Genomic DNA, 23,259 nt, shown 5'->3' on the forward strand with positions numbered 1-23,259 from the left:
GGAGTGAAAGGCTAGAACACTGCCCCTGACTAAAGCAGGTCCCTGGCTCAGAAGAGGCACTCCAGAGTACCCCAGAGTAAACTATGGCTCCTTAAAATACCCAGACAGGGCTTGGGACCTGAGACGGTTCAGGGATTATAAAGTGCTTGTCACAGAAGATTATAGGAAGGGGCCTGAGCCCTGGGACCCACGTGAATGCAAGTGGGCACAGCAGCCTATGTGCAACTGCAGCCGCTGAAGGTAAAAGCAGGGAACCATGGGGCAGTGGTGAGCACACCTGCAATCCCAGCACAGGTGGGGGCGGGGTGGAGGGTGAGGGGGGATTGGGGGGATGGGGAGTGAAGGGGGTGAGGGCACGGAGGCAGGCAGGTCTCTGTAGACAGTCTAGTCTACAAAGTGGGTCCAGGACAGGCAACACTACAGAGAAACCTTGTCTCGGAAAACAACGAAGGAAGGAAGGAAAGAAGGAAAAAAGGAAGGACGGAAGGAAGGAAGGAAGGAAGGAAGGAAGGAAGGAAGAAAGGAAGAAAGGAAGGGGGGACCCTGAGAACAAGCTGGCTGGAGATCTAGGGTTGATTAAGAGACCCTACTTCACCAGGCTTGCACACCTTTAATCTCAGCACTGGGGAAGCAGAGGCAAGCAGATCTCCCTGAGTTCCAGGCCAGCCTGGTCTATAAACTGAGACTATGTCTAACAACAAGACCAAAACCCAGAGAGACCTTGCATCAGAAAAATAAAATGCTTTCAGAATGTCCATCTCATGCCAGAATTTTCCAGTTATACATTTAAGTTAAATTAAGAAGTAAAAACTGGGTATTAGGTCAGTCCCTGGGGGGAGGGGGAGGGAGAGGGGAGGGAGGGGGAGGGGAGGGGGAGGGTGGGAGGGTGGGGGCTCACTGCAGGCTTTACAGCTGGCAGGGAAACAATCTGCCTAAGGGAAGAATGAAATAAGTTCAGCCTGACTTAGGGAACCAGTGCTGGGCCAAACTTTGAGAGTCTGATACCAGTTGGTTTACTTTAGCCATATTTAAGCACCAGCACAATTTTGGGAAAAGAAGAAAAAGTTTTCTGGTAACAATTAACTCAGTCCCATGGGTATAGCAGAGCTTAAGATGTGTTTACATGGACGTTCTTTACAAAGTACACATGGCTTCATTCACAAAGATGGGTTCTGTTGACTCAGAGATAACTAATGCCAAGATTGAGAATGTAGGGAGACGAGCTGAGGTAAACATAACGCCTGGGGGTGTCAGGATTGGCCTGGCCCTAAGGTAACATACAAGTAAGTCTCTTAGTCTGTTGGAAAGGACAAGTGACATCACTCGGGAGAATGGGTTTCATGGCCTGGAGGCAACGCTCACGATGGAAGGGGAAAGGACCTGGGATAGGAAAAGCATAAACTCTGGGGGACATGGGCGTGGCTCAGCAGCTAACAGAGGATAACGGGTGGTGAACTCCACCCATCCGTAGCATTCCAGGAGGAAGACAAGTAAACAGCCCTTTCCCATCTGTGCACAGGGACTTTTTGCTTTCTATAAGTTCCCATAGCCACAGCTCTTCTGGAGCCAACCAGAAATAAATTTTTTTGTTTTGTTTTGCTTTCGTTTTTGTTTTTTGAGACAGGGTCTCTCTGTGTAGCCTTGGCTGTCCTGGACTTGCTGTGTAGACCAGGCTGGCCTCGAACTCACAGCGATCCACCTGCCTCTGCCTCCCGAGTGCTGGGATTAAAGGAGTGTGCCACCACTGCCTGGCTCATTTCATGTTTTTCAAACAAACAAACAAACAAACAAACAAAAAACATAATACAATTGTAGCTGGAGAGATGGCTCAGTAGTTAAGAACACTGGCTGCTCTTCCAAATGGCCCACATTTCCCACAACTCACACTGCAGTTCACAACTGTCTGTAACTCTACTCCCAGGGCATTCAATGCCCTCTTCTGGCCTCTGTGGATGCTGTATGCACATGGTGCACAGACATAAATGCAAGCAAAATACTCATCCAAACGCATATGGGGAATGTGCGGGGGGTTTATGGGGATAGAACTGTTATACATTAAATATTTCTTTTTTTTTTTTACATAAATATTTCATGACCGGTCTCTTTCAGTTAACATTACATCATAGGCACCTGTGCTAAATGCAAAAGTATTGAAGCCATTTCTGAGTGTGATGGCAGCTTTCACAGCACAACTGTGTATGACCTAAGGACGGGAGATGCCAGATGTTCAAGTTCATTTTTAAAAAAAGAATCAACCCAGGGCAGTGGTGCTGAGTTTGCTGTCTCACACCAAAGAAGATTGACGACACATTCTCGAGGACTAAGATGACAGTAGGCTTTGTTAAGAATTATCACAGAATGATCAAGAACTTACGACAAAGTCAGAAGAAACTCTTCTATTCCCCCTTTTCACCTTAATACCCATTCCTACTGCAGCACAGTTGTAGTTTTCACCATGGGTCCTTTTCCCTTACTGCCTACTACACGCTAACTCCTGCCTACCTCTGATGCCTACTAATCTCTACAAACTAAAATTCTAACATTTGCCAAGTGACCCTGTTCTATGACGCTTTGGGAACCTGACTAGACACATGCCAGTCCAGTTGGGAGGTCTCTTTGAAATAATGGCTGACCTAGACAGTGTCCCACCCCCTTTCAGAAACTGCTTCCTCTTAAACTTCTTCACCCAGCCCTGGTGTGGATGGCCAATTTCAAAGCCTTTTTCTGATAGAGAAGAAAGCATGGGCTTGGGCCCTTTCCTGGGCTTGTCTGGAGCGAGGCTGGCTACTGGAGAGGTGGGGACTCTTCCCACCAGGATTCCCAGTGGGGGGCCAACCTCATGGTGACATCTAGGAAAGCTGAGGCAGGTCCACGCCCAGAGGAGCCTCAGGGACCTGATCCAAGAACCCAGTGTTCCTGGGCACCTGCAGCATTTCCTTGGATGCTGTGAGTTTTATTAGGATCCGTAAAAAAATAAAACAAAACAACAGCAGGAACCAGAGAGCCTCGTTAAATAGGCACCCTGGGCACACAGGCTGCTCTGGAATACTGCTTATCCACAGACGACACAGTCCTCCTGTGTTTGCTTTTCCCCTCTTTTTCAGGAACTATAAAGCCCTGTTCTGGGTTACGCAGGAGGTTTCTACACTGCCAGGCCTGCCCTGAGTTCTGCTAGGGCTGCACTGAATTCTGGTTGCTTCCTGGTAGCTGTTGTGTGGCTGCTCTGCAGAGAGGGGACTTAATCTTACAGGAGTCACTGTCAGAACAGCAACGGCGCCAGTCCAGTGCTTCTGCCCACCAACAGTCTGTTAGGGCTGTCTGGGTTTTTACATAAGGTCAGTACAGAGAAAGACTGTCACACACACACACACACACTCACACACAGTTACTCACACACACACTCACTCACACACTCACACACAGTCACACACACACACACTCACACACAGTTACTCACACACACACACACTCATACAGTTACTCACACACACACACACTCACACACACACACACACACACACTCACACAGTCACACACTCACTCATACACACACACACTCACACACAGTCACTCTCACACACACACACACAACACTCACACACTCACTCAAACTCACACACTCAGTCACACATCACTCAGTCACACACTCACTCAGTCACACACTCACTCACACACACTCTCACACACACACTCTCACACTCACACACACAGAGTCTAGATTCATGTAACAAACGTACTCATTTCTATTTTCATTTTCAGATGGAATTAACATGAGGAGATATTCTTAGGTCAAATGTTTTCCAAACCACCTATGAACATAAAGTTAGAAAAATCTTAAGCTTCCTTAATATTTCAGATTCTTGGCAAAAGTTAACAAACTCAACTGCCTAACCCAGTTGGTTAGGTCCATTCTAGAACTCAAAGTCAGGAGCATTCTTTCTCCCGTCCATCAAGTCACTGTAGTACATGTCCCTGCAAGGCAAATGCCTGTAGACCAGAAGGTGCCCTGCTCACAAGCCCTGGAACCATATGCAGAGCCCATTCTTTTGCTGTGGGAGAAACAGGGAGTAAAGACCTAAGCACTGCAGTGTGCCCAAGGGCCTCCGTCCCTCTGACAGCAGACTATTCCCTGTAGGTGACACGCACCTGTAATTCCAGCATTCAGGAAGTTCAGGTAGGCGGATCATGAGTTCTAAGTTAGCCTGGGCTGCACAGTAAGGCCCTGCTTCAAAAACAAGACAAAACTCAGTTTGCGTGTATCACATTCCAGGCGCCTGATATTAACTCTGGGCTTGGAGTGCTAGAGCACATGCTCAGAAGTGCAAAGCTACAGATTTAACTCCAAACACCACAAAACAAAAGACATCTATATTTCTTACCCTTGGCTTCAATGAGCCAACATTGTCCAACCATCTACTAGAAGAACTTTATACTCTTCCAGTTAGTTTTAAAATGACTTAGCTTTCTTTATATCACTGAATTTACAGAGTTAAAATAAGTTACTACACCTATAGCTCGCATGCACAGACACGGCAATCTGCCCTACAGAAAGCAGGGCATCTGCACTTACATGCGAGGGCCCAGGTAGGTGCCACAGTCCACACCTACAATCCCAGCTCCCTGGGAAGTTGAAGGATGCGAGCTGGAGGTCATGCTGGGCGCCACCTCTTCATGATATGAAAGACCTTGAACATCCTTGATTTCCTAAGCTAACCTCTTTATTTTCTAAGATAACTTCTTCATGGATGTGAATGCTTCCTACAGAAGCGTATCTTCATCTTTCCAGATATTTGACCTATTTTTATAATTCTACTTAAGATATACTTTTAAATAACCATCACGTCAATTCTGGAACAGTGGGAATGTGACATCATGGAAAGTGGCAGAAGATAAAAATTATAATTTTAAGATAATAAATGTAAAAATATTCAGAGACTAAATCAAGACATACAAGTTGCTTAAATTAGAAATCAAAATGTGAACATCCCCAATTTCTATCTAGTTCTTACAACAAACGCCCTAAGTATGTAAGTTTTGATGAGCAGCTACTAAGGCAGCGAAGCTACCCCAAAATTCAGAAGAGCAGGACAGCATTATAGCTAGGACCTGACAGAGACACCATGACCACCTAGAGCCCAGGAGACAAAGGCAGTAATGGACAGCACCCACGGCTGGTGTGAGGGCAGGAGTGCAAATGTGTTGTTGATCTTACCAGATGGAGCCACACGTTCCGAGGCAGTGGCTGAGGCAGGGGCCAGGGTTGGGGAGTGAGGGGGGAGTGAGGGGGGAGTGGGGGGGTGGGAGGGTGGAGTGGGGGTGGGGTGGGGGCAGTAGAGGGTGAGCTCCCTGATCTCTCTATTTACCTGCCCTCCAACTCCACCTGGATTTCCTAGGCCTCAGATCCAGCCACAGTAAGAGTGGTCAGTGTCTGCTGGAGGTGGGTGGCAGAGACAAAGATACAGAAATAGTTACTGATTTTCTTCACTGGTAACAGCTACTGGTAAGTAACCCTAGTTAAACTCACTGAATCACAAAATCAAACAAATCACAGGAGAACACCAGCTAGGCAGCTGATCCCACAGCTTGAGAAACACACAACTTACTAGAAAGCAGGGGTGAAACGGTGTAGGAACACATCTCCATGTGAGGTCCCAAGTGGGAGTCAGAGCTGGCCACGCCCATGTGAGCTCTCAAAGGACAGCTGGAGCTGGATACTATGGCAGATGGAGCATCTCCATGTGAGGTCCCAAGCGGGAGTCGGAATAGGCTCCTATCATAGCAGATGGACCATTTCCATGTGAGGTCTGGCTAGCATCATGGCAGAACAGAGGTTGCTAGCCCAGGGTATAGTTATACCTATGCCAGAGCTCTGTAAGTCAGACCAGAACTGGAAACAGAGTGAAGCCTAGGAGCTGGGTGTTGGCTAGCCTCTGGCTGACAGTCCTCCAGAGCTGAGAACCTGGGCATTTTGGGGTTGGCAGGTGGGCTGGAGGCAAGCGGACTCAGCAAAAGGGACACAGGGCTAAGAGAGTCAAGGCTACAGCCTCATCTATGTTGCATCATATTACAAAAGAGGCAACATGGAATTTTATATCAAATTAAAAATACTTTAAGAAGGCAGTGGGGAATGAACAAGGGGTCATTTGTATTTCTAACACAGGAAGCAACTGTGAGCTAAGCAAAGAAGAGTTTAGATGTGAGCAGGAAGGAGACTGAGGCATCCGGTCCCCTGCCTTTCCGCCAGAGAAAGAGCATGCTTCCACAACAGGGGCAATGGCCAGTTATTGCAATGGCCAGCTTCTCTCCCTCCCCATAAAACACAGCTTTATCCTTGAAACCAATTCAGCTGCAGATTCGGGCACCATGGTTACTGCTTTGCAAATAAATACTATTTTCAGTGTCTTGGCTTCTCTGGAGTGGGTTCAGCACTCTATTTCCAAGAAATGAGAAATGCAGTACTTAATTCCATTTAGCTAGTGTAATAAACCACCATTATTACAGATTGGATATAAACATCACCTACTTCACAGTATGAAAAACCAGTGCACCTATACCCAAAGGACATGCCTTCTATGGGAATGCAGAACCCGACTGGCAGGCAAGTCAGGCACTCTCCAGTCAAGGCACTAGGCCACATGTCTTTTCTTCCCAGAACACACCCGAGAGCATATATTAACCTCCTGATAACACAGAGCTTTGAAGACCTGCCACACCACACACGCTGGGCACAGCACAGACACTAACTGCTGAGAATGTCCCTGGCCCTGGCTTTGTGGGTGACCACACAGTGACTACAGCTGTGAGACGCTGAGTCCTGACGTCTTCCTGCACTTGGACAGGGGCCATGATTGGGCTTCCTTCCTGAGACTTACTAGTTCAAAGCAGCTCTGCAAGAGGGATGAGTGAGTACTTCTGGTGCCTGCAGCATCCTGCTCCTGGACCAGAGAGTGCTGGGACACCAACTGAGGCGGGAGGCAACCATCTGTGCATACAACACATGAAAACATAACAAAGTCACCATATGGAGCTAAGCTCTAAGTATGTCATCAGGCGTCCCTTGAGTGGAAGGAGCAACCAATCAAATGGCAGCGTCGCCTTGCCTGACTGCAGAAAAAGAAGAATTTAATTCTGGCTTCAAGTGGCCCTTGAGTAAACATGCACATCTTAGGAATGCTTTATTGTGGCCACTGAAATTGGGTTACACTCGAAATTCTATTACACCCTTTCTTTGTTTGCTTGTCTTTAAGACAGAATGTCACATAGCTCAGCTTAGCTTTGCTCCGATTCTGGGGTGTGAGCCGAACCCTGCTCATCACCTGAGTAACACAGCAGCAACACCCCAAACCACCTAGTACTGGCGCACTCGCGCAGTTCTCATCCAGTCTACACATGCCTATGGCTTAGGTCAGCTGCTAACGACCGTCAGCTCTCTTCTTATATGTCAGTGTGACTTGGGGCCAAACCTAGACAGCCATATCCATTTGGTTCAGTGGAGATGCTACTCATTCATCATGTACAAAAGTCCTGGCCCAGCTACCTAAACTATTCTTTCAAGTTGTGGACACTCCCAGTCCTACCTCCACCCCTAGCAAACTCAAAGAAAAAACTGCGATCACAGAAGCACCCACAGAATATGCAATGCTTGAGCGCTGCACTGTGTGGGGAACACTGACACTTTGGCTCCAATTTGGGGATCCAGTTCCCATGATGGCTTTCAAGCTCGTAGGGGTGATCTTTTGTGCAGTGCGTGAAGATTGTCCTCATATTATGCAAATGCTGATTTCTGTGCCCAGGGAGGTAAGTATAGGCCGGACCTCGGTGTCATTTTTGTGAAGCACCACCAGCCTCAGTAAGCATTGTCTCCCAACACCTTCCGATTGGTGAAATAAAGAGCTGGACGGCCAGCAGCTGAGCAAGAGAGGGCAGGCAGGGCTCCCGCAGAGACGGGGACCCTGGGAAGGAATGAGAGGGAGGGGGTTGCCAGCCAGACATGGCAGAAGAACCAAGTGCTGGGACTAGAGACTGAGAGGTAATGGGCCACACGGCAGGACACAGCCAGGCCAGGACAGTCGCGTTAGAACAGCTGGGAATCCACCCAGCTACAGCGCCCACGCTTAAGAGAAATGTAAGTCTTTGTGCCATTATCCAGGAGCTGGCAGTCAAAAGGAAGTCCTGTTTTAACAGCTCACTTAAATGTTTCCTCTGCTATTGTGAGGGTACAGGGTACACACCACAGAGTGCACGTGGAGGTCACGGGACAACTTTTAGTTGATTGTCTCCTTCCACCTTCACGTGGGTTCTGAGGATTAAACTCAGGACATCAGGCTTATTTGCAAAGTGCCGTTATCTGGTTCTCAAATGTCTAATTTTCACATTCAGTGATAATCTTAAAAGGATTGCTAAGCCAAGGACACTATGGCTGTCTGCAGGCCACCTTATGGAGAGGCCACGAATCAGACAGGGACACTATGGCTGTCTGCAGGCCACCTTATGGAGAGGCCACGAATCAGACAGGGACACTATGGCTGTCTGCAGGCCACCTTATGGAGAGGCCACGAATGAGATCAGCTCATGGAAAGAGCATGCTGCTTTTCTTTGATGTTGTTGGATCTGTTTAACTTGAGGCAAAGTCTTACTATATTACCTATATTGACCTCAAAACCATTGGCTCCCAGCACTGTGACTATAGGTGTGCACCACCATGGCTGGCTGCAAACAAAGGATCTTGTAGAATATTAAAAAAAAAAAAAAAAAAGAGTAGGTTCCATGTAACCATTAAACAGCTGACATGCTACCCACAAAGGGAGTTAGAGGGACATTCTCTGTCCCCAAGAAGTTAAAGTAGTGTTGGGCAGATGGCAGTGACATAGAGGACCTGTGAGCTTAGCTAGGGTAGAATTTGGTTCTGCCTGTAAGTGCTGATAAACGTGAGCTACAGAACTGAAGGCCAGTTTACAGGACAAGGAAGATGAAGTGGACCCTGAAGGATAATAATAAGGATTTACACATAGCAGGGCATGAGAAACACTTTCAGGAGGAGACACGGGGAGAAGAGTCAGGGGTGAGAACAAAGATCATCACCATGAAAAGCTTGTGTACGTCATTAGGGACCGTGGATCCATGAGGCATGGGCCAGCAGGCCAGAAAAAAAGAACCATTACAAAGGGGCTGGAGAGATGGCTCAGGGGTTAGGTGCATTAGGCACTTCCAGGGGACCTTGTAGGCTTGGCTCCTAGCACCTACATGATGGCTAATAACCAGCCATAAGTCCAGTCTCAGGGGATCTGCCATTCTCTTCTGGTCTCCCTGGGCACCAGGCAAGCACACAGTGCACAGACATACACGCAGGCAAAACACTCATACGTGTAAAATAAATGAAGGAAAAAATGTTTAAGATGTTATAAAAAGAAAACTGAAAGCCAGGCATGGTGGCACACACCTTTAATCCCAGTACTTAGGAGGCAGAGGCTGGCGGATTACTGTGGGTTCGAGGCTAGCCTGTTCTACCAAAAAAAAAAAAAAAGATTAGGGGGCTGGAGAGATGGATCAGAGGTTAAGAGCACTGGCTGCTCATCCAGAGGTCATGAGTTCAATTCCCAACAACCACATGGTGGCTCACAATCATCTATAATGAGATCTGGTGCCCTCTTCTGGATTGCAAGCACACGTGCAGGCAGAACATTGTATACATAATAAGTAAACAAATTAAAAATAATAATAATAATAAAAGAAAACTGAAATGCTGAGTAACTTTTGACTTAAGCATATTTATAGGTGGATACACAGTTTCAGGGTCCTGGATTGGCTCTGGAGGACTATAATCAGAGAGTCATACAGGCTCGCCAGTCACTGGCACAGACACAGGAAAACTGTCCTGTTATCTGGTACAGGAAGAATGTCAAGGCTTGAACTCTGGGCCTAAGTAACAGCTTCCAAATCAAAGGAATCTGTCTTCTAAGAAGGATGATGCTCCTGATGCTCACATCCTGGGCTGTAACAACCTTGAACCACATGCTAGGACCTTTCACTCAGGCACGGGACGACGGGGCCCATATTCACCAAGAGACCTGCAAAGGCCATGGCTCTCAGGTGGCTTCTGTGAGAGACAAGGCCAAGTCTAGGAACTCAGGACTACAGGCCTTCTTACCTCACTTCCTCCCTTTGCACAACCTGAAAACCTTGAACTTTCTGAATTACCATCCCTGCCTACTCTCAAAGCCAGACTGTAACCCATTGCCTTTAGTCTCTCAAAACAAAACAAAACAAAACAAAACAAAAAAACAGTCTGGATCCTGGGAGAAGATGCTTGAGCTGCACTCTAGGACTGAGTCAATAATCCAAATGGTATATAAAATACAACATGGAGTAATAAAAAGACAATCTTGGTAACTAAATAAAGTGAACAAACAAACCAGAGAAAAGAAAGGTTATGTAGAAAATATACACGTGCGTATCTCGGTCTCAATGGGATAGTAACCAGAAAAACACAAACTGAAACTACCAAGATGGCTGGGGTAAAATCCCAACGATTCAGTCCCTAGAGGCCACATGGTGAAAGAAAGAGAGCTGACCTCTGTGCATGTGCATGCACATATATAAAATAAACATGATAAGAGCTCTGGCTGTCCTGGAACTCACGGAGATCCTCCTGCCTCTGACTCCATCCTGCGTGCTGGGATTAAAGGTATATGCCACCACACAAGACCAATAAAAACATTTTTTAAAAGTTAACAATTTAGTAACTATAGAAAAATGAAACATTACTGGTTTTTAATCAAATGCACCAGTTTTATATTTGATACAGAGTGAGACCAAGAGTTTACAGTGAAGCTTGTGGCCAAGGACCATTACTGACCAAGAGAACAAACACACATACCCATCCAGTCTTGACTGGCTGTCCCGGAGCAGACAGTCCCTCCTACTTAGAACAAGCACCGTTCAGGGACTACTGACACAAGGCAGCTCATAAACCAGCAAGGACATCCAACAACCCTTCTTGTACACGCTCTTCGTTATTTTCTGAGACAGTGTCTTGCTGTATAGGCAAGAGAGATCTGGCTGGCCTGAAATGCCATCCTCCTGCCTCAGCCTGCCAAGTGCTGGCTTATAGATGTGTGCAACTGTACTCGTCTCCAACACTGCTGACCAAAAAGAAGAGACAGCAAAGAGAGAGACGTCTAGTTCCCTGCTCCACATTAATGTAAACAGCCTGATGAGTTTTCACAAAGTTTGGCAGTTCATAGATAATGAGCTGACTTAAACGGGGACGGCTAACATAAATATTTTCTGGATAGAGTTGGCTAGAGAGACAGCTGAGCATCAATAGCACTGGCTGTTCTTCCAGAGGACCTAGGAAAATGGCTGTTCTCAGGTGTCACCTTGACTACACCTGGAATTAACTAAAACCCAAGTGACCGGTTACACTTGTGAGAGAGAAAAGGCCCACTTCAATCTGGACCACACCGTCTGCTGGCAGCCTATAAGATGAACACGGAGGAAGGGAGCTTCGCTCTTTGCCTGCTCGCTCTTGCTCTTGATGGCAAGCTCATCCCTTCACTGGCTTTAGAGCCGCTTCTCCAGGACTCTAGCATATGTTTAAGACATCAGTCTCAAGAACCAAACAGCTATTGGATTCTTAGACCTTCTGCCGCCAGACAGCCATTTTTAGACTAGCTGGACCACAGCCTGTAAGGCACTCTAATAAATCTCTCTTTCCTCCACCCCCTCTATCTCTGCCCCTCTCTCTCTCTCTCTCTCTCTCTCTCTCTCTCTCTCTCTCCCCTTCTCTCTCCCCCCCTCTCTTTCTCTCTCTCTCCCTGTATAGATAAGTATAGACAGATATAGATACAGATGATACAGATAGACAGGTAAATATGTAGATATATGTGTGTGTTCATGTACTCTGGTCTATCTGCATATATATTCACGTATCCAATCGGTTCTGTTCTATCATCTAGCTATCCATCTATCATCTATCTATCTGCACATATATTCAGTGTTCAATCAGTTCTGCTCCTGCTCCTCTGTCTGTCCGTCTGTCTGTCTGTCTGTCTGTCTGTCTGTCTGCGGGTATCTTCAGTCTTCCTCTAGAGAGCCCTTACTAACACACTGACATCAACCCTCCTAAGGCTCAGACTCAGCCAGCAGCTAGCAGAAGGGTCAGTGGCAGCACTGAGCAGCAGCGGCTTGGCTGGGGCAGCCCTGCGCCTGCGCCCAGCAGAAGACTACAGGGACTCCTTGATTAAGTGGAGCTGAATCACTTTCCTGAGCAGCTCAGAGCCAATCAATCAGTATAAATCATAATTACAGCTATCACTTATTAAGGGTCATATTATATACCAGACACGAGGCGTACTGCGCTACCTACTCTGACCTCATAGCAACCTGAGGAGAAATCAGTCTCAATGTCTTCTCTCCTTCCCGCCCTCCCTCCCTCTTTCTGTCACCCCCTCCCTCCCTCTCTCCCTCTCTTTCTCCCTTCCCTCCCTCTTCCTGTCCCTCACTCCCCCCTCCTTCTCTCTTCCCTGGATACCGAACCTAGGGCCTAGATGCTCACCTAGGAGCTAGATGAGCACTGGGCTGCTGGGCTGCATCCAAAGCCCGCCTCCCGATCAAACCAAAGCCCGCCTCCCGATCAAACCAAAGCCCGCCCTCCCGATCAAACCAAAGCCCGCCTCCCGATCAAACCAAAGCCCGCCTCCCGATCAAACCAAAGCCCGCCTCCAGATCAAACCAAAGCCCGCCTCCCGATCAAACCAAAGCCCGCCTCCAGATCAAACCAAAGCCCGCCTCCCGATCAAACCAAAGCCCGCCTCCAGATCAAACCAAAGCCCGCCTCCCGATCAAACCAAAGCCCGCCTCCCGATCAAACCAAAGCCCGCCTCCAGATCAAACCAAAGCCCGCCTCCAGATCAAACCAAAGCCCGCCTCCAGATCAAACCAAAGCCCGCCTCCCGATCAAACCAAAGCCCGCCTCCCGATCAAACCAAAGCCCGCCTCCAGATCAAACCAAAGCCCGCCTCCAAATCAAACCAAAGCCCGCCCTCCCGATCAAACCAAAGCCCGCCCTCCCGATCAAACCAAAGCCCGCGCTCCAGATCAAACCAAAGCCCGCCCTCCAGATCAAACCAAAGCCCGCCTCCAGATCAAACCAAAGCCCGCCCTCCAGATCAAATGAGCAAGTGCAGTCAGAGAAGCGAACCAACTGTGCAGGCTCCTCCACAGAGTAGCAGGACAGGGAGACTCTGGACTTCAGCTATGGGTAGAGACCCCTTATTTTATTTGAGCTGCTTCTAAGGTGCTGGCTCCTCATGTGCATCTTTTGTTAACATCCCATCCTTCCCAGGACAACTAGACCACACACACCCGCCTCTTCACTCACCTATCGGCTGGCAGGCTTCCCTGTGCCCTGTCACCAATAACATGCTTTTTGCTTTAATGCTGCAGCTTAAAGTGCGCCTGAAGCCTGTGTGCACTGATCAAATTAAGTTGGTTTAATTTTTAAAAAGACAAATACAGCTGAAATTTAGTTACAGAATTACACTGTAAAGGGCCATAGCTCAGCGACAGCACACATTCCTAATGTGCAAGATTCTGGGTTAAACACTTGGGCATAAAGTGGGGGTGGGGGAGATTATACTTTAGGCAAGTAGCCAGTTAATTCGGCCCTTTTCTAAGATTTTGCTTTTATTTATATGTATGTGTATGATCATATGCACACCACATGGTACGGGAACCAGCGGAGGCCATGAGGAGGCACCAGATTTCCTAGAAGTGCAGTCACAGTGAGCCACGGAGCCCTGAGAACTGCATGTAGGTCCTCGGCAAGAACAGAGTGCTCTGCCTGCTGAGCCACCTCTCCAGCCTCTGTTCTGACTCATCTTAAGAAATAGTGTAGGGCTGGAGAGATGGCTCAGAGGTTAAGAGCTCTGCTTCCTCTTCCAGAGGTCCTGAGTTCAATTCCCAGCAACTACATGGTAGCTCACAACCATCTATAATGAGATCTGGTGCCCTCTTCTGGTGGACATGCAAAGTACTGTGTACATACATAATAAATAAATAAATCTTTTAAAAAAGAAAAGAAAAGAAATAGTGTAAAGCCGGGCAGTGGTGGCGCACACCTTTAATCCCAGCACTCGGGAGGCAGAGGCAGGCGGATCACTGTGAGTTCGAGGCCAGCCTGGTCTTCACATCAAGTCCAGGACAGCCAGGCTACACTGAGAGACCCTGTCTCAAAAAAAATAATAAATTAAAAAAAAAAAAAAACACAACCAAACAAACAAAGAAATAGTGAAAGACAGTGTCTGAGAAAAACAGATTTCCTGAACCAGGGTGACAAATAACTGTGGTAAGTTTAAATTTCATAGTAACCCTGGGTTCAGCAATATAAGCTTATTTGTTCTCAAGTGACAAACACATGATAACATGACCCCATTTTTATGGGATATTTCTGTCAACAACAACAACAAAAAATTCCAACAAGTTGTCTCATAACCTTCCTAAAAGCCTAGGAAGTGCAAGGTGCCACTTGCATAGGTCCTGACATGCTAATAAAAACAATAGCAAATGTGTACCAGTAAATGTAACAATTGGTTCTCTCATGGAAAAGTCCCAGTTTGGTGCCAGGCAAGGTAACACATCCCTATAATCCTAGGACACAGGAAGTAGAGGCAGAAGATCCGAAAGTCAAGATCACCCTTGATTACCTACAACTCGGAAGTCAGCCTGGGTAATGGAGACCCTGTATTAAAAACAAAACAAAACATCCCAGGTTGTAGTTTGCAGATTCCCACCACACTAGCTCTCCAGCTACCAAGATGATCAATACACAGAACTGGGCGGAAATGTACCCAGGTGGCTCTTGGAGGCTGGTGGAGCAGGTTGTTGCTCACAGTGGGCACCTGCCAGTACTTACTGCCACCTTTAGTGTGATGAGTGTATCCTCCTGTAAGGTCAAAGGGAGGTAACTATTTGAGGCCCCGAAGGCACCAGCAAGTCACATGAAGAAGCTGCCCAAAGGCCTCTACCAGTGTCCACTCCTGTTACAACGCTGTCTGCTGCCAAGTGCACACCTACAGCAGTGGTTCTCAAGCCCTGGGCCGCACACAGGGGCTGCATATCAGCTACCCTGCACATCAAATATTTACATTAGGATTCATAACAGTAGTGAAACTACAGCAACAAGAATAATTCTATGGTTGGGGGGGTCACCACAACATGAGGAGCTGTGTTCAAGGGCCGCAGCGTCAGGTAGGTTGACAGCCACTGCTTTAGGGCATCTCAGTAGCTACCACGGCCTGTGACTAAAGGACATGGGAGAAGGAAGGTTTTGCTCTGTCCCTGCTGGCCGTCGCCGTGCTAGCAAGTCCTTCCTTCGCTGGCATTAGAGGCCACTTCTTCAGGACACCCAGCCTTGTGGACCGAGCGAGTACTGGGTTCCTGGACTTCCTGTTCACAGGCAGCCATTGCTGGACTAGCTGGGCTGCAGCCTGTATGTCATTCCAATAAATCTTGATTCTATACAGAGAGGATCATTCTAGAAACCGTTACTCTAGAGAACCCTGACTAACATACTATTTTATTCTAACCCCACAGCTGCAAAGAAACTAGGTCTTAGAGAGGCAACTAACTGGACAAAGACCATACCACCTTTATTCGAATCCTGGAAGTCTAGTCCATCTCATATTCAGCCCCGATACGATCTCCTGCCCCCACCCCCGCTTCCTGTGGGTCACTAAGCAAGATATAATGACTGATTTTTTTCCCACCCCCATCTTATAGACACCCTGTTGCTAAAGACCACAGAGAAAGCTCTGGGACCATGCTTGGTTTCATTTCCTGTTACTGCGATAAAATACCTTGACAAAAGGAACCTAGGAGAGAACAGGTTGTTTCAGCCACAGTTTCATGTCACAGTCCACTGCTGCAGGGACTTGAAGCCCGTTCTTCTTACCTTCACAATCGAGACCAGAGAGAACAAATGCATGCGTATCCTATGCTCAGCTCCTTTTCTACCCTTGTCCCAGCCAGCATCCCTGCCTACAGAAAGATGCCAAAGTGGCGGGCAAGTCCTTCACCTCAACTACTGTAATCAAGACAATCCCCACAGACATGCCCGCAGGCCAACCCAACCTAGACAACCACTCCCTGGGATTCCCCTCCCAAGGGATTCCACACTGTGTCAAGTTAGTCAAGGCTAATCGTGGGGGTTCGGTGGCTGAGAGCATGTACTGATCTTGCAGAGGGCCTGAGTTTAGCTCCCAGCTCCACAAGAGTCTGATGCCTCTGACCTCCTCAGTCACCTGCACTCACAGGCCACACCAGCACGCACATCAACATAATTAAAAAAAAAAAATCTTGAAAGAAGAAAAACCAACTACATCAGCCAAGGAATGGCGTATCCTCCTGTAAGTTTCATTTGTCTTTCAAGATCAGGATCAGGTGGTTCCTCCAGGCCAGTGGGATACCCAGCAATTAGAGAGTCTTGTCATTAACAGTTGATCCCTAGTATCCACATGGTGGAGGAAAATTTACTTGGGCAGTTTGTCCTCTGACCTCTATATGTACCGTGGTATGTGATCCCTGACAAAACATAAATATAATAAAATAAGATGTTTCTCCTTTAGGGAATTTTTTCCCATTCCCCGCAGTTACTATTCCCCAAATATTTTTCCTATAAAATTTTATCTTACCCACTATAAAATAAAATTCATGTTCATCAGAGAATATAAAAAACATCCAATAACAAGGGGATGTGATGTTCAAACAGTGTAGCCAAGGTTGGCACTGAACCCCTGATTTTACTCCTCAAACTTTCAAGTGCAGAAACTACAGGGGTGCGTTACCACACAGCTTTATAGTCTGGATCGTGAATGTACCCAAAGGCCCGTGTGTTGAAGGCTTTGTCCCTAGTGTGGTACTACTGGACAATGGTGGAATCTTCAAGAGGTAGGGACTAGCTGGGCCTGGTGGCACAAGCCTCCCAGCTACTCCACAGCTGAGGCAGAAGGCAAGGCCAGCCTGGGCAACTTAGTGAAACCCTGTCTCAAAATGAAATTAGGAAGAGGAGCTAAGGGTGTGGCTCAGTGATAGAACACTTGCGTGGAATGTGTAGAGCTCTGGGCTTATTCCCTGTAGCCCTCACCAAGAATCAGGGTCCAGCGGGAAGTCTCTGGATCACTGAAGGGTCTCGCTATTGGTTCCTAGCCATGGGTTGACAGTTGCGCTCTGATGTGCTCTTCACCACGGCTACCTAGTATCCTCAACTCTGGGCCCCTCTAATCTTGCCTTCTTTCTTTCTCACTAGTCATTTCAGGTAATGTCCACAGAGGGGCAGGCTTCACTGTGGCCACTGCTCATGGAGGCGCTCCTCCTGAAGGAACCGCGATGCTAACCACATCTGTGGCCCCTACATGAACCCACCCTTGCAGCTGCTCCAGGGTCACCCAGATGCTTCATTACATGGCTTCTCTGCACACAAGGAAACTGTTCACGTCCACACTTAAAGTCAGTCAGTCTTAACTAGACTTAGATTTCTTCATTATCCTGAACGCCTTTGGCACACTCCCTTCCTGTGCAGAGCGAGGCAGGTACCGGCCTTACCTGCATGCCTCTCATTTTCTGGAACCGCGCGATGGTGTCGCTGAGCGTGTAGACACGCACGTGGCCCATGTGCAGCTTGCCGGAAGGGTACGGAAACATGGACAGCACATAGAACTTGGGCTTCAATTTCTAGGAAAAAGTGACAAAGGGTGACAGAAAATGTTTATTACATTTTTTTCTAGAGGCTCTGCATGTGCTAATATTTTAACACTTTACTCAAAGTAATCATTTAACATTTTAAAATTTTTTTAAAGAAAAAACCTATTCTCAATATGTAAATTGACAAAAAAAATGTTAAAACCTCCAAAACTCAAAGATCATGATTTAAGAATACCCACAATAATTCAGAACAATATATTAAGGGCTAATCAGCTTAGTATTTTTTAATTTTTCTCCCTTTTTCAAAAGCTTCTCTCCTAAAGTAGTTTCTATCTAGGTCTTAAAACACTGTTTTTCCAAACGAGCCTCTGACCCAGAGTTTCACATTATTCAAGTAAAAGAGAGTCCTTTCCTCAGCTCCCCGCAGCTGAGGATCCAGAGCTGACCACAGGTCTCCAGGCACTGGATGAAAAACAGGAAATCTACATATCTGACTATAAATAAGGCAGGGCAGGGGGTCCCCACGAGGTCACTGCCTTTGGGCCCCCTCAGTCTTCCACTGGCAGGATGGCAAACGTCGTCGAGGGCTTGTGCACACCAGAGGACGAGGCCCCAGAGGAATGGGTCTAGTCTTGGAGCTGATTGCTTATGAGAGACCTGACATCTTTTGTGCTTCTGGAAAGTTCTGCAGACCTCATACATACTAGGCGAGTGCTGTATGCTGGACTTCATGCACAGCCCCAAGGACTATGTATTAATCATCTCTATTTTCACCTCCCTGCCACCTGCCACCCAGTAGGACTGCAGTAACTCTTAAATGATCTCTTGTTGGCCTCTGGGGAAGCACCTTCTACCTAAGACACAGCCATCCCTCCCCCACCCCCTCCTCCATCTGCCCCCCACTCTCCTCCCCCCTGCAGACTTTACAAGCCCTGTCCAGGTAAATCCTGCCATGGGGAATCTGGAAGACTGACAGGTAACTGCTGCTGGTGGTCAATGAGGGTGGGCCAGCTACTGCCACATTAGTATTAATTTCGGCCTTCTGGCTCTCCCTTTTTGGTCCCTACTTCTTCCTAAAGCTTTAGGGACACCAAGTCTCTGCCAAAGCACCAAAGCACTGACCACAAACACAACAGGAACACACATTCCTTCCTGACCATGTGTGGGAGGTAAAGTTTTAGACTTCACTGGCTGGTGTTTTCATAGCTGATGACAGACAGAGCCCACTTGTTACTGTTAATACCGACTGTTAACCTGGCAGGTCTAGAGTCACTGAGCAAAGCACGTCAGTCAGCCTAGATTAACTGACGTGGGACGACCCAGCACATGTGAGTGGAGTGTTCCAGGGGCTCGGGTCTGAACTGAGAAGAGAAAGCAAGCCCAACAACAGCCCAACAAGAGCCTCTGCTCTCTTACTGAGGATGTAACATGATCACCTGCCTTCCCGCTCGGCAGACTGTCTTCTCAAACCAACCCTTCCCTACCTTGTTTCTGCCTGGTATTTGATCACAACAACAAAAGTAACTAATATACAACTTCAATCAGGGAAGCTGAACTAGGAATCAGGTTGCAGCAAAGTTTTTTGGGTTTTGTTGTTGTTTTGGTTTGAGACTCTTGTGTTGCTATGTAACACAGGATGGCCTCAAACTTGTAGCCATCCTCCTGCCTCCGACACCAGAGTGCTGGTGTATGTTACCATGTCATGTCCAGCTTCTTGCCAAGTTCTTAAACTTCAGCAAACGGCTTTAAATCTTTAACAGAACCACAAACAACAACTAACCACCACCCACAAAAAAAAAAAAAAAAAAAAAGCAAAGAACAGCTTTTCTTTGTTCTAGAAATGTCCAGGTAAGGCAGCACTGCAGAAGGAAACTCTTTAAGGTTTTTCTCAGAATCTGGAGTACACAAACATAGAGCATCCTCTGCACCCCTGGGAGGGTGACAGTGACCTACATAAGCCGAGTAGCAGGCAGGGAATGGGAGTCTCATGGCAGGGAGGCCCTGAGGCCAGGCCTGGTGCACACTCTGGAGCTTCACTGCTTTTCAGACTAGGCCGGGCAGGTGGCTCAGCTCCAGGACACAGTGCTTGCCTGTACAAGCTCATGGGCTTTACCCCTGGCATGGGGCCAGGGGGAAGGTGAGTGATGGAATTATACTGAGTGCAAAAATAAAGCTGACTCCTTCACTGAACTCTTCTCCTACCTGCAGTGGGTTAGACCACAGAGCTTTTCTTTGGGAATTTTCAGGGATACAGGGGGAAAAAAAAAGTAATCATGCCTTTGGTAAGTAGAAATGCTTAAAAAAAAATCCTGGACATACACATTTGTAGGGTTTTTTTGCTTTCTGAGACAGGGACTTGCTTTGTAACCTAGGCTGGCCTCAGGCCTCTTGAGTGCTGGCACCTCGGGCCTGTGCACACCTGTCTTATTTCTAGTCTTTGACTTTTAAGGTATTATGTAAAAACTATTTTCTTCTGTTATAACCCCTATCTTTTTGTACTATTGTATCATATTAATTAACAACCTTGCCCAAACATTTTCTATACACAGCTTCTTCACTAGCCTCTCCTTTTCTGTATGCTTGTTCAGTGAAGATTAAATTAATGGCAACATCAAATGATGCATCACAGGAGAGCAAAGCTGAACTCTAACCTGAGTTCACAGGAGATACACAGAACAGCAATGCTACTGAGTCTTTGATATTCATGAATATTTTTAGCTTTGCAGAAATATATTCAGCCCACTGCCTGTTCCTGCCTTGTGCTTTTCTGTGTGAATTAAGTCATTTTCCTCTGTGACAATGAAATGAGTTCTATCGTCTGGAGGTGGGGAAGAGAGAAGAAATGACAGGAGTTTGGGTTATAACTGAGTAGGAATCTGGCTGAAAGGGACATTTTCATAATTACATAAAAGTGCAGGAATTCAAGCCTCTAAGAGAAAGTACGACTGCTAGCAATGGGAAGAGGACGGCTTTTAAAAGCTGGTCCCCCATTTCCATCAGACTGTGATTTAGAACATCACTCCTGCCGCTCTGGAGATTGCTCTCTGGAGCTGTACTGGAGTCCCCACAGGCAGGGTCTCCAGGTCTGACCCTTACTGTGCCATGAGCTGTGAGGCCTCAGACAAATCCCTGGGCCTTCCCAGGCTCAGGCTATTCTCCAACGATGACACAGAGTTTTCAGAAAGAAGGGCTCTCGGTGGGTTGGAGTGGGTCCCAGCTTGGCCCCACGACCTGGGCCTCAGTGTTCTAACTCCCCAGGAAAGGCTGGTACCTGCTCACAAGGCTGTTCTGGTATTAAGTAACTCAACCACTGGAAATGGTACCCGGTACATGGCAACATGCTCACTAAATGGAAGTTGGGGGGGGGGGGCAGTGGTTGTTTTGTTTGTTTTAATGGTGATTTGATGATGGTGGCAAGACACTTGGCTTCTAAACACTCGAGTGGATTTCCAACATACTTATATCAACACGAGGTGAATTCTGAGGTTTCATATACACCAGTGTTCAGTCATAGGCCCAGGCACAAAAGCACATTTACTTATTTATTTGTCTATTTAAGGCTTCAGTTTGGAGATCGCATTTTCTCATCTGACTTTCAAGACAGACATGTAAGATAAACAACGTAAGGAACTGAGGATCATGGGGCTAAGGGAAAGGCCAGGTTTTCATCGGGAATCACTCAAATTCCTTTTTTAGTGTTGATTTATTTATTTTCTACTATACTCCTAATTGCAAATCTTCTTTCTATACAATGCCCAAACCACTTTCTAGCTGAATACAAATAGCTCCCACTCTCAGAAGGAGCGACTGTGGCTCCCTAAGAATCAGGGGACAGGAAAAGGCAAGTCCAATAACAGTGTCAGCTGCAGGGACACTCGGCTCTCTGCCTGTGGCCCCACCTAATAAATTCCACAAGTATCTTTGCTATTCAGTTGCTGCTGTTACAAAGGGAAAGTATGTAAATAAGAATGTGTCTAGCATTTGCTTTGATCCAATTATAACAGGAGGCAGAGAACATCCCAAAGACATCAGTGACCATCGAGTGCGTGATGCAACTGATCTGGGTGGGGACTGGGACCAGAAACCGCGGTCTGCTGATCTACTGCGACGTTGAAGGCTGCACCCCAATTTCAGATCACATCAAGACCAGGCTGGCCTCCCTCTTCAGACAAATCAAGTCCTCAGCAGAAAGGGGCAGATACGTCTCACCTCATACAGCCTCCTGACAGACAGATGCACAGGCCTCTCCTGCAATTTCACATACAGCCTCTTAGATCCATGGGTGACATCTTACAATACAAGGCCCAGCACCCACTAGCTTTGGTTGGCTCCCCAATCAAAGCTGCTCCAAAACATCAGCTATGGGGCTGCCTGTGACACAACCACATACGTGATTAGCATGGACGTCTTACACTGGGAAGGTGTTTGTGCCCTAACCTTGATCACTTCCTTGGCCCCTCTCAGCAATCCTCCTGGGAACCGAGGGAGTGCCGTCACCACCCTCCATTTTAGGGAAGAAAACAAAAGCACACACAGACCCAACAACTTACTTTAAGGCCGTACGCCTAATAGCTTATCCTAAACTAAGCAGTGTGAGCCGGAGTAACATGGCGGTGCCATCTGGGAAGGCTGTGGAAGCTTTACGAGGTGGAACCCTGCTGAAGGAAGCGGCTCACTAGAGATGAGCCCTGGGGTGCTATAGCCGAGCCCCACTTCCAGTCCATTCTCTGCTGCAATGAGACCAGCCGCCTCCCATTCCTGACAGGCTGCCATGATGGACTGTGTCCCTTCAAACTGTGAACCACAACAAACTCCTCCTCCCTCAAGCTGCTTCTTGACAGGTTTTTGGCAACAGCAAGGAAAGCGACTGATGCTGCGACCTCTTAAGTACTCACATCTTCCTCTGAAGTTCTGGATGCCTGCTCTTTTATCCGTTGACGCCACCAGTTCTCAACATCCTTTCTTGTCTGGAGTGTGTACTCCTTCGTCCACTTCCCCGTGGCACTGTAAATACTTCTGGAACACCCTGGAACTATTCTTCTCTCCCAGTGGATGACAGCTGGCCCCCCACAAATCAACTGCCTGTTCAGAGGAGTGACATACAAACTCAGCCTCTGACTAACTGACGCCATTCTTCAGGAGGGGAGAGCCTGGAAAAGAGGGCAAAGGGACATGATGTACACTTCCAGAACTCGCTCAGGACCGCTCAGGACCACTCAGGACCGCTCAGGGCTGCTCAGGGCTGCTCAGGACAGCTCTTCCTCACCAACACAGCACAGCATTTGCTGCCTGTTCATATGCGTCCTCTTCTTTTGGTAATCACTTCCTAATAGAACCGTTTACAAGTTCTGCTGAATTAGATATAAACTTTTTTTTTATAAGAAAACACCCCAAACATCAACGATACAAACCCCTCACAGACACAAAGGGAGGCCACCACAAGGCCACTTGCTATGGACCCTCCCAGCAGCATAGGAGGTGATCAAGCCCCTCCCTCCAGAGTCTGTCAAGCATACTGACTGCTGTCTGTCTGAACTCCAGAAGAAGTCCAAGCACATC

At 47.3% G+C, this 23,259-nt stretch overlaps 1 protein-coding gene across 1 annotated transcript in view; it reads right to left on the bottom strand.

Annotated features, from left to right (window-relative positions):
• Positions 1 to 23,259, bottom strand: part of LARS2 (leucyl-tRNA synthetase 2, mitochondrial) — a 106,211-nt gene that overhangs the window by 77,971 nt on the left and 4,981 nt on the right. Inside the window, exons 2-3 of the mRNA XM_084752338.1 lie at positions 22,596 to 22,850; positions 17,602 to 17,730 (exon numbers count right to left, since the gene is read on the bottom strand). Coding sequence (XP_084608464.1) covers positions 17,602 to 17,730; positions 22,596 to 22,832 — 366 coding nt within the window. The 5' untranslated portion in view covers positions 22,833 to 22,850. The remainder of the gene's footprint in view (positions 1 to 17,601; positions 17,731 to 22,595; positions 22,851 to 23,259) is intronic.

This window comes from Acomys minous, assembly GCF_964271855.1.
Source record: "Acomys minous genome assembly, chromosome: 13".
Taxonomy (NCBI): domain Eukaryota; kingdom Metazoa; phylum Chordata; class Mammalia; order Rodentia; family Muridae; genus Acomys; species Acomys minous.